At 36.2% G+C, this 12179-nt stretch overlaps 1 protein-coding gene across 1 annotated transcript; it reads left to right on the top strand.

Annotated features, from left to right (window-relative positions):
* Window positions 1–408: 408 nt before the first annotated feature.
* On the top strand, window positions 409–10946 carry frg1 (FSHD region gene 1). Its single transcript, XM_071505023.1, has 9 exons — window positions 409–565; window positions 1842–1909; window positions 2387–2509; window positions 5767–5824; window positions 6169–6283; window positions 7602–7706; window positions 7915–8006; window positions 9782–9892; window positions 10781–10946. Exons 1-9 carry the CDS (start codon window positions 507–509, stop codon window positions 10815–10817), a joined length of 768 nt encoding a protein of 255 aa, XP_071361124.1. The 5' UTR covers window positions 409–506; the 3' UTR covers window positions 10818–10946.
* The last annotated feature ends 1233 nt before the right edge of the window (window positions 10947–12179 follow it).

The raw sequence follows: 12179 nt of genomic DNA, 5'->3' as shown, positions 1-12179 counted from the left end.
CTGTTTGTGCCCCCTTATCCAGATGTAGTGGTTGGCAGTTTCACCAAAGAAAAGATACTACTGCAGTTGTATTGTTGTTGTTTATTTGATTGTTTTGTGTGTTTTTTGAAGTTACAGCAGTTGCTTACACACTGATGCATCAGTATTAGTATGTAATTTAATATGCTATAACAATCTCAACAATCTTATCTGCAAAATGACTACTTTTAACACTAATACTTAATTACTTTTACTTAGTAGAAGTTTAAATACAGCACTTCTTACTTTTAATGGAGTGTAGAGTATTGTTATCTTTTCGCTATTTTAAGTAGAGCATATGAGTATCTCTTTCACCACTGTCTGTCCTAGTAGGGTGTCCCTGACATGAAGTTTTCTGTAGGCTGTTAGTTAGACGCAAACACTTAATGTTCGATGTGGAGAGACTGTGAATGTCCCTCTGCGACCGCCGTACTTGCACTCAGCTTGGTGTTGGTGTTTACTCGCCGTGCTAACAACCTGGTGAAGATATGGCTGAATATTCACACGTAAAATCAACCAAACTGGTTTTGAAAGGTCTTAACAAAGGGTAAGGTTTTTTCTCTTACTTAGCAGCAGTCATTGCTACCGCCTGCAGTCTCATTAACAGCTAACGAAGTGGATCTCTGCAACCTGTGCTAGCCTGTAGGCTACACTAGCAAAGACTGAAACGAGGACGTTACGAGTTTATAATTATAGTGTCTATTTTTAATTTCGCGTCCTTTTAAACTCGTTACTAAGTGTTTACGCAGTGTTTTTTGAGGACTTTCGAGCTTAGAGGGATGTTTGAGGCTATCCAACACACTAGCACCTTTCTTAGCTGCGAATGCTATTAGCTAACATATGACCCATCGTTCAGTTCTTGACAAGCAAAGGTTTCTTTGGCTAAAAGTAGTTTTAACAGCAGCACAAACATCAGATGCGATATTGGACGCTGAAAGCATTTGACCATACAAAAGTATGTTTTACAATTTCTGTAATAGCCTGTGTAACTAGTAGTGATAGGAATTGGGGTAACTTTGAAAGAGCGTCTCTATATCTATATACATATCTCTATGTGTATGTATGTATCTATATACATATCTCTATGTGTATGTATGTATATATGTATCTATATACATATGTTTGAGTTAGTTACTGGCAAACACTATGTAGATGTAGAAAAACTATTTGTTTATGATGACAGATGAGACCAGCACATCATGAGGTACAAGAAACTGCCAAGAAAACGTATAAAGTGTACAGTATGTACAATTGACACTAGATAACAGAGAACTCTATCATTATGAAATAATGAAAATAAAGTACGTTGACTTCTATCAGCTTGTGAGTGAAAAAATGTGTGAATTGTATTCATAAAGGATAACTGGGGGCCACACAGAGAAAGCCATGTACACTGTTTTGTTTTGAAGCATTGCATTGGTATTGCAGAACATTTTACTAAAACATCATTCAGTTTGTCGTTATGGGGCATTTTTTGTAACAAAAAAAAAAAATCAAATTTTGTTTCGAATGTTGATTGTACCACCACAAAATGTATTAGTCATCAGAGTTGATGTTTAGCGAAGGCTCTGCAGCTCATGTCCTAGAGCTTTCATTCATACTGAAAATAAATGGTAACTCAATGATTTGTTATTTATTTTAAGGGCCTTGTATTTGCAGTTCAAGGAAAATGTATTCACTTAACAGAAATGACCATGCCAGCTTCAGAGACTGAATGTTTGGTTAGGTTTTACAAGGTCTGCCTTTGTAATTAAACATTTAGCCATGAAATGACATGCTAATTTTTTTTTTTTTTTAATCATGATGGTATTTTTTTTTTACAGGAAAAAGAAGAAGCACAAAGATAAGAAGAGAAAAGCAGCAGATGAAGAAGAAAAACCCGATATAATTGGTATATGTCTCTACTGAATTTTTAAATTGGAAATCAGTGAATTTTCTGCTTGCAATGTAAGTGGCTGAGACAGGGTTTGACAAGTTTATATTTGGATCATAAATTGCACCTTTTGAAGAAATTGAAAGAAAAAACCCAAAATATTGATACAAATTGATACTGAAATTATCTGTAACATTTACAGTTACAGCAGAAATGTTATGTTTTTGCTCCTGATGTTTGTCACTGAGTTTAGAAGCACCAGCTACAAATATACAGCTACCCTAAAATACAGTGCTACTGAGGTAAACATGGTTTCAGCTGAGGAAGCCTCCAAGATTTTTGTAAACTCTTAATCCTAAACACAGAGCACATGTTTTATATCAATACAGTTTACTGTCTGAGTGGAAAATGCACCTTAATGTTACTGTGGCTTGAAAGCAAACAGCGATGCCATGTGTTATTACACCTTTTGACACAAATCTTTCTGCTCACCAGGTGGGTGGTGGTCCGTCAGCTGCTTTGGGGAAATTACCGGGACAGTTGCCATAGAGATGCAGAACAACTCGTACATCCATGCCATGGATACTGGACTTTTCACACTCGGTGCACCACACAAAGGTAAGCAAACGCACTGAGGCGACTTCTGAATCTGACGCACTTATTTTTCAGAGGCGTCAGCTCCCTCATTCAGTTGTTATTGCTTTTACTCAGTACATTCACTTTTTGTCAACACATTGGAAAATTTCTACATTGTGGGGGATACCTGACTGAACTTGTGCTTTGATAATAATATCAGCCACTATAAGAACTGTAATTTTACATGTTTCATGTTTTTTTTATACTTATTGTACATCCATTTGTGTGTTCTACAACTGCTAGCTGTATAATGGCAATGATTTCTACCTCTTTAAGTTGCTTATTTGGGTGATTCTCAAGTTCAGGTTTCAAATTGCACTCAAATAATTCCTCGACATTCATTCACACTAAACTTATGAGTGACAGTTGTCGTAGTGATGCACAGTATTTTTCAGCTTTGAAGCTCTTTATTTTTAATTCCATGTGCATCTCTTGAACTTTTGAGTATGTTTTTAACTTAGATTAAAGGGTGGCACATTTCTGTAGAGTTTTCCAGGTAATGTAGAGTAATGTGATAGAACATACAATAACCATCAGAGCCCATGATTGTGCAAGGGCAATAAGTCAATATTATTGTGGAATCGCACTGTGATGATATGATCATATTTTGTTAGCATTTTTAAAAAAAAAATCAAAAATCTGTACTCCAATGAACGATTGCAAACAAATCAATGTTACTTTTTAGGGTCTTTGTTTAATATGGGAGATCAAACATCAAACAAGCTATTTGAATACTTCTCCTTGGGCTGTTGGAAAAAAATAGGTGATTTTTTTTTCAGTATTTCTTGATATGTTACAGACGAAAGCAATCAATCAAAAGTATTTGGCAGATTAATTAATAATAAAAATAATAATTACTTGCAGCCCTTGTTTGAAAATATCCGTCTGAAGTAATACATAAAGGTGCAACTCATTTCACAGTATTAAACATACAATTTTCTTTTTGAAATTATTTTTTATTGTGTTACTTCATTCAAACATTATGATGGATTATTGGTCTTTTCTATCAGTCCTTCTGTAAGACTCAATTGCAACCAAAAGTAATGAATCTAATGAGTTAAATTAAAAAATACAGAGGCAATTGAGGACCAATGAAGCAAATCAAATCATAAATACAGATAAACCAAACCAATCCAAATAACTAAAACTAAAAGGTTGGGGTGTACTGGCCTGATACCCATATCCTTTTAAAGAAAGGGGTAGGAGAGAGAGACATGTTGAAAAAAATGACATTACACAAATGACGTACAGGTGTTATACACCTTATCCATCTTTCCCATATTTCCATAAATTTGTCCTGTTGCAACCTCATTGTAATTAAAAATAATTCTCTCCATCCCAAAGATTTCATAAATAATGTCAGTCCAATCGTCTATGGTAGGTGTTTCTGGTTTTAACCAGTTTCTAGAAATGGCTTTCCTGCCAGCATGACTTAGGATCCGTTCAGAAGAGTAGCATTTTTTTCAGTGGCAGTGCTACACATACAATTTTCATACTGTTATATAAACAGATAAAGAAAAGAAATCTTTTATATAGATACATATAACCCAGCATTATTTCTGTGTTTGCGTGTCTTCTGCTTGTGTTCATTTTGTCTGTGTTTTAAACAAATATGAAAACTCTGCAGCTGTTGACTTATCCCAGAGTCGTACAAACCTGAAGAACTTAAAACTTCATTTTGAGGCTGCATTTACTGTAGGCTTCAGGAGTTTGAGGATGAAGGGGGTTTTGCCTTCAGTCCACATAGCAGTAAGTATTTAAGTAGTAAATCCAGACACCAGACTGAAAAGGCTGAACAGGGGTTGAGTTGAGGGGAAGGACAGAGCTAACTCAGAGTTTTCACTCACTTCTGCCTTCAGGCACTTCTGAGGAAGAGGTGCTCATTGCAACAGTCTGCCCAGAAAGAGACACTACTAACAATTAATTCAACCCATGTTTTGTGAGAACCAGTGAAAATGGTTGGGAGATTTAAACATCGTAATTCCCTGAGTGGGTCCTCATCTTCTGCATGCACATGAGCACATTTCTAGGAGATGAAAGAAGACGCAAGCAAGCAGTATAAAAAGAGAGATTAGAGCTTTTCGCCTCTTTACTGGATTTTCTGCAACGATGGCACACTGTGGATGATACAGCCTTTTTAGCAAGCTCCAAAAATATTCACATTCACTTGCAGGTCGAAGGAAACATGCTGATGTTCTCTTAGACAACTCAGAGGGTCACAGTCTGACATATTCCAAAGATTATCAGCCTTTTCAAAAAGCAGCTTATGTCATATTTTACCTCTGCTTTCTAAATGCTTCCCTCGTTAATGTCTATCAGACTCTGCTCTTCCTCAACCAGATCCCCGTATTACGCACTACAAACTGCACAAAGCTTTGATTTATCATAAAGGTCAGGAAGTGGCCTAATCGCAGGCAGGTCACAGTTTTTTATTAAATCATGAGGAGCTCGGGCTACCTCGGTATGAAATAAAGCATTTAAATGCGACACAACAGTTCCCTCTGTATCATATTCCAAATGTCTCTGTGTTGGTGAACTGGACTCAGATCTGCACAGCACTTCCCAGCTGCAGGGTTTGCATTATTAATTATAAGATTGCATAAGTAAAACATGAAATAGGTCTTAAGTATAACTTTGGTGTGAGAAGAAATTATGCACATTTTATTAATAATACATGATTGTTACACAGTAATTAATTAAAGCCTACATTATTCTTTTTGTGTGGCAAAAACTTTCTGTCAAAACTGAAAAATCAAGTGTTCAGAATTTTGTTACAAGTCAAAGATCTCGGATCATGGACTATTTTTAACTCAGCTGTTGGCGTACTGCAACATTTTTTTGTTTTTTAACAGGTAGACAGGAGCCTTATTATTCATTCATTCAACTATTATTTATACAGGGTGGTTAAGGACAAGCTGTTCACTCTCTTTTGCTTGAGCACCATGTGTACACAGGCTGATAAGAGCAGCAGACAAAAAGACATTTAGTCAAATATTAAACTTACAAAGTACAAATAAAGAATAAGGATAAAGGCATAAAAAAGGGCATCAAACCAACATTAAATAATCTAAACACAACAATGTTGCATAAAACCAAGTATTAAATCAGTCTGAAAACAACATTATGGGATAAAACAAATTAATATAGCAATTATATAGCATGTTATTATGTTTATGGAAATTAGTAATACAAGCAAGCATAACATTTTTAAAAGGTAAATATTGTTTTATATGTTTCAGATGATGAAGGACCAGACCCTCCAGAGCAGTTTACTGCCATCAAAGTCTCAGACTCTCGGTGAGTACAAGACAAACTGCCCAGATGATCTTTCACCCACAGATGTATTACCCCACTTGTACATTTTATATGAAGGATCTGTTTATACTGTCTAGATGTACAAAAGTAATTATGCTTCCATAGGCAGCCCCCTCCTTGAAGAGGTGCTGCCTGTTGTAGAGCAATTTCATATGTGCTAGTTTCAGGTGCTAGTTTCACCTTTCTTGTTATGAAGAAAAACATTCTCTCAGAAAAGCTAACAATGTTTTGAACATTAGATTGGCCTTCCTTATGTTGTCTCCTTTTGAAGCATTTCAAAGCCAGTGTCAGGGAAGAATTTCAGTTTGTCATTTCTGCTGTTGCAGAATAGCCTTGAAGTCTGGATATGGCAAGTACCTGGGTATCAACTCTGAGGGTTTGGTAATGGGGCGCTCTGATGCCATCGGCTCCAGGGAACAATGGGAACCAGTCTTCCAGGATGTGAGTAAATCTTCAAATGCCTCTTCTCCTAAGTTTGGCTCAGCTCATCTGTGTAGGTCACCAGTTAAGATCAAGCACAGGAGTGAATGTTTTTTCTCATCTTACCTGATCACTGTTTATTTCTTCCTGTCCCATCCCAGTCCTGTGACTTGTGTTGCAGCCAGTCCTGTCCCTTTTCCAATCCCATAAGACAATGATATCTTGATTGGACCTTACTAGAGATGGGACGGTAACCATGCTAACTACTGCAGGCGTCTTGATGAAAGCAAGCGAAATAACGGCTATTTTACACTTTTGTTTATATTTGTCTACATGATGACAGTGACTGCTAGCAAATAGCTCAGTAGACCCTTGTTTTGAAACCAGTACAGAGAGCTTTTTCAGTCATTAAACTATTTTTAACACTGTGTCAAGTTTAATTTGTCGTTGTACTTCTTAAAAACAGAATCAGAATCAACATTATTGGTCAAGTATGTTGACAGATTTAAGGAATTTGACCTTAATATACATAAATTAACATTATATTAACAAAGATGGTCATTTAATTTAGATGAACATAAATAGAAAGCTGTTCTGCAAAGACAGGAGCTGTACAACATACAGGACAGTGACAGTGTTACCAACAGAAAATCATCACCTAGTTTGATAAAGGATTCATCGTCATTTTAAAAACAAAAATGACAAAATGTCACAAGTTTCATCTTTTCAAATGTGACTTTTTAATGCTTTGGTCTGTCGTATATGATAATGAACATAACGTTTTGGGGTTTCAGGTGGATAAAACAACACATCTGTAAAAGTTAATTTGGGTCCTTTGCAAGTGCACTGCTGCTTAGGGCTGAAAGTAACAAAATTTAGATTATAAGTTAATCGGTCAGTTATTTTCTCAATAATCAATATATTGTTTTGTCTAATAAATGTCAGAAAAAAAAGTGAAAATGCCCTTAAGTACTATACTTCCATCATCATTCCAGTAAATGTTTTATTTCCATAAATGCTCATATGAGCAGTAATTAATGCTGTCCCCTGCCTTTCACGCCTCGTCTCATGGCTGAATGGAGTTAAGCCCATGAGAGATAACACTTAGCTGTAGTCATGAACAATTAATTCATTATGCAGAATGCATCTACCTTGTCGCTGTAGCACATTGCTCACCTTGATGCTTTGTTGAACCTATAAACAACCTGCCCGGCTCAACCTTGAGACTCTTTTACATCAAATACCAGGCAACCTTTCATGCCTATCACAACAACCAATCCCACTGCAATTCTATCTAATCTACTGCCTTCTCCTCTGTTTTCTCTCTGTTCTGCTTCAGGGCAAAATGGCTCTCCTGGCAGCAAATAGCTGTTTCATCTCCTACAGTGACAGTGGGGACATTGTGGCCAAGAGCAAGACAGCGGGGGACGGCGAGATGGTGAAGGTGATGTGTAAATTGCGTTCTTCCACAAGGTTGCATTTTAATCCCTTCATTTTACGCATGCAATCTCTGTGAGGACCTGACTCTCGAGATGGAAGGGGAAAAAAGGTTTGTGACCTCACTTCAGGGGAGGTTCAAGGTAATGATATTTAATCCACAACTTCTCTCTCTTTCTGTTTTTTTTTTCCTCTCCTTTCTGAATGATGAACAGATCAGATCAAGTCTGGAACGAGAGGTCAAGCATAAAGATGACATTGCAGATGAGGACAGGGGCAACGTGAAGTCCTGTGAGGTCAATTATGTGTACGTAACCACTACTGTGTATCACTTAGTGTTGACTTATTACACAAACAGCCCAGTCAAAACGAAATGAGGTAAACCCATGTTGGAATCTTTCAGGTTCAACTTTCAAATTAACTGTTATTCTCTGTTAGGTTCGGTAGAGCTGTTTGCATTTAATGAGCAATTTAAGATTAGGAGTCCATCCATCCATCCATCCATCCATTTTCTGCCACTTATCCAGAGTCAAGTGGAGGTGAAGTTATTTCACCCAAGTACTTGCAAATAAGGGCACTAATGTATTTGTAAAATACACAGGTTGGCCGCAGTGCAATCCAGTGCACCAGTCCTCTATTAAGTATTATCTTTGCTAAACCTCCATATTGAGGTGGATAAAATATTAGAAACAGCTGTGGTTCCCAACCTGAGGGTGAGGACTCTCACAAGGGGTCACAAGATCAATATGAGGGGTTCCAAGATGGTTAACAGGGCAGGAAAGCTAAAAAAACAACATATTATTCCTACATAACATTAGGTAAATTTTTCCAACTTGTCTCCACTCTTTACTGTCGTTGAATAATTTCACTGCAAATTATTTTAATAAAACGAGGGGAGAAAAAGAAAAACAACTTTTTCTCATCACCCATTCTCCTTCATAATAATTACATTTACAGTCTTTAAGTGCAATTTTTCTTTAAGCTGTTGCTGATTAGAACGGTGTCACTGTGTCAGTAATGATACTCGTGTTTTAGGTCAGTTTGACATTTTAGCAGTATACCTTGCAGAGTCCTCTGAAATAAATGCTTAAACACTTTATTCTAACTTAGTAATTTCCTTCCTGTTGTCATCACATTGTATCAGTCTGCACCCTAACCCTGACAAAATAACATCCTCGGATGTGAGATCACGCCTTTAAGCTACCACCACATCAATCCTGCGCCCTAAAGATACAACTGATGGTCTGCTGTTAGAGTGGGATGAGAAAGCAGGCAACACCACATTTTAGCTTCCAATGCTGCTGAGTGTTTTATATACAGCCTGTCTAAGGCCTATTAAGTTCCAGGCAATATGTCTGTGGCTGTTTTTTGCTTGGCATGCTTTGGCTGGTGTTCCCACTCTATTATTTGTTTCAGATGAATGCTGGGGAAATGGACTCGTCATGTTGACATGTTGATAATGGCTGCCCTTGAGCCTGTGTCTTGATGTAGTGTTTAGCATCTGAAATGTCTTTCAGGATGGATGCAGTCTGCGAATCATAAAACACAGACAGAGCAAAGAAAGACTGAATATCAAAGAGGTTTCTGACAGGGTGCTTGGTTGTTTATGGCGCTGTTGTGCAAGTATTTACATAAAGTTTTAAGATTGTTTACATTGAAATAAAAGCTGTTTCATTTATAAGGGAAAATATTAATGGAGGAGGATGAAGTCATCACATCATCTTAATTTGCTGATTCTACTGTTATCCCCAGAAAAAACCTCCAGTCTTAGCTGAACATTCAGATAATGCAAATATGTTGATTTGTGCCAGCGAGTAAGCTCAGCCACTCAGACTGTTGCTCTTTGGCTGCCACTGTCAACATTTAAATACATTGCTTTAGTTAATACTTGGGCTCATTATCTGGATTTTTTTCTAAGATTTAGCTGCTTAGAAACTAGGTGTCAGCTCTCAAAAAAAGGATAAGTTGTGAAAATGTCTAATTTTGTGTCTGTGTTGAAGTGTGTGTCATTATGATGGTGAGTCATTTACCTTTGCACAGCCTTTTGTAACTGTCTTATTAATGTTGCCGTGTGAATTACAGGAAGAAGTTTCAGAGTTTTCAAGATCGGCGGCTCAGGGTTAATGAGGAAGACCCCACCAAGTTAAAGAAAGCCAGAACGGATGGGAAGTTTCATGAAGCTTTGCTTGACAGGTATGAAAGTAATTTATATATTATATATTTACTGTGAAACACTTGATGTAGTTTTATAATCACTCTCCTGTTTCTCTCAAATTTATCCGAGAGGAGTGTTTTGACTTAAACACTTACATTTGTGCTAAATCTAAGTTACACCAGTATATTCACAAACAATATAATACAAAACCAATTAAAAGGTTGGCATTCAAGATCAATTAGTGTTCAGAATCCAAATTGTAAACCTCATAAAATGTGAAAGTAAAGAGGTGCAATTTTCACCTGTTCTGGATGTACAGTGTTTTGTCCTCTAGTTGACTGAATTTGTTCTCTAATATGTTGTAAAAAAAAAAAAAAAAAAAAAAAAACACAATAGATGGATGATCTTTTTTACCTAAATACTTCTGAGGAGAGGAGATACTTTTGAAAAAGTGTCCAATGTGTGCAGTTTATAAATGATAAATTGTTAATTACATGTTTCTGCTATCGTAATATTTCACCTTTTTTCTGAATTTGCCTCTGTGATTTGTATAGATCCTGTATCTTTGTATCTATTGTCGGAAATGTGGTGACATTGTAGTATCATTACAAACATTATTTGAACTTGTGATAGTTCATAGGAACGTAGGTCAGGCAGCCTCATGCTGACATTATAACAGATTAAGACGTGTGTTCACATCATCCTCCTAGCAGTAGTAACAAGCAGGATAGGTGAGAATTTAAGCATGCTGTCACATCATAAATTCAATCGAGTGTGTCAACAGAAGCTCTAAAGAAAGCTGGATTTTGTTTATGGTAGGTTTTTTTAAAATTCAGAGTTATTTGATTTGGGGAATAGATATTGATAATAAAATAATAGATTGATTGCGTACTGTGAATGTAAGATGTCATCTTTTTTCATTACAGGAGAAGCAAAATGAAAGCAGACAGGTACTGCAAATGAAGACTCAGCTTTGTGGATTGCTGCCATGTCTTTGTAAATGTCATTTCACAGATTTGACCTTTTAATCTAACATTAGATGTACTTTTTGTTTCCTTTTATATTTTTAATAAACATTTTGTGGTCAAATCAGTTTCGCTGGTTTGTTTTTATCTCCTGCAGCCAGTTGGATTGGCCTTTGTGGTGACATTTATACACTTCAGGTGACCCATTGGCCTTTTCAGTATAAATGATTAATTATCATTTTGCTTTCCTATGGATTTAGTGTTTGTTAGAATTTTGACCCTTGTTTTTGCAATGATTATATCATGTTTTGGTCAATGAATTGCTCTATAATCTAGAATTGAGGAGGTAATACTTGTAAGGTAAACTACCAATACTGACCTTTGACTAATCTTTCATGAAAGGTCAGAATATATGATTTATTTATGCTATGACTAATCAGTTTGACAACACCATGACTTAATGTAATAAGGATAAATGTCACCTGTAAAAACTGATACATAATTTACATGAGTCAGAAAGTGGGAAAACTGAAATGAAATATATTTTACCCTTCTCTTCATCCCTCACTGTGCACTGCATAGTCAAAGGTATGTGGACAATTGAACATTAAAATTGTTCAACATCTCAATCCAAAACCATGGGTAAAATATGTTGCTTTAACAACCTCCACTCTGGGAAGGCTACCCACAAGGCCCAGGAATCTAACTGCTCCTTTAGCCACAGGATTTTTAATGGGGTACGGCACTGATATTTACATGGCCCCGTGGAACTGGGTATTGTCATATTGAAATAGGAAAGGGTCCTCCTAAAACTGTTGCCACAGAGCTGTCTAAAATATTATGGTCAGATTCTTTACTCAGGTAAAAGCAACTAAACTACAACTTGAAAATACAGAAATCAATTTAAAATCCAACAGAATAGCTGCAAAATGACATGAAGTATTGAAGTAAAAGTACAAGTTCTGCAGAAAGATAGATCCAGTGTCTGATAACATATAATGTAATTAGATTGCTAATTGTGTGATGAGACGATTATTTGGTAGGAAAGAAGAAAAATAACTATACTAGATAACTACCTGCTCAAACTACAAAGTTGAAATGCATTTGGAATAAGGGTCTCCTTTGGAAATTAAGTAGTGGTGTGTGGTGGAGGCAGTACTTATATCCTTGACTTAATTGAAAATGAATAATTAAAAAAAACACACTCCATTAATAGTCCTTGCTTAATTATATATAGATATATACATACATGTATTATATTATTGGATTATTATTACTGATACATCAAAGTGGGTGCGTATATAGCAAATAGCTGCGTTTTTTAAAGCAAATTTGAAATTGGGCAGTTCCATCTTCAAAA

Source organism: Trachinotus anak, unplaced genomic scaffold, assembly GCF_046630095.1.
Source record: "Trachinotus anak isolate AG129_WGS33_773 ecotype Australia unplaced genomic scaffold, CSIRO_AGI_Tana_v1 ptg000019l, whole genome shotgun sequence".
NCBI classification, from domain to species: domain Eukaryota; kingdom Metazoa; phylum Chordata; class Actinopteri; order Carangiformes; family Carangidae; genus Trachinotus; species Trachinotus anak.
The sequence above is the reverse complement of the archived record's forward strand: the minus strand, read 5'-3'. Positions and strand labels throughout refer to the sequence as shown.

Excerpts from the sequence above, each read along its gene's own strand:
- frg1 (XM_071505023.1), top strand. The coding sequence starts at position 507 with ATGGCTGAATATTCACACGTAAAATCAACCAAACTGGTTTTGAAAGGT. Across the intron at positions 1,910-2,386 it reads AGAAAAACCCGATATAATTG|GTGGGTGGTGGTCCGTCAGC; the intron begins GTATATGTCTCT and ends TCTGCTCACCAG. Across the intron at positions 8,007-9,781 it reads TCCTGTGAGGTCAATTATGT|GAAGAAGTTTCAGAGTTTTC; the intron begins GTACGTAACCAC and ends TGTGAATTACAG.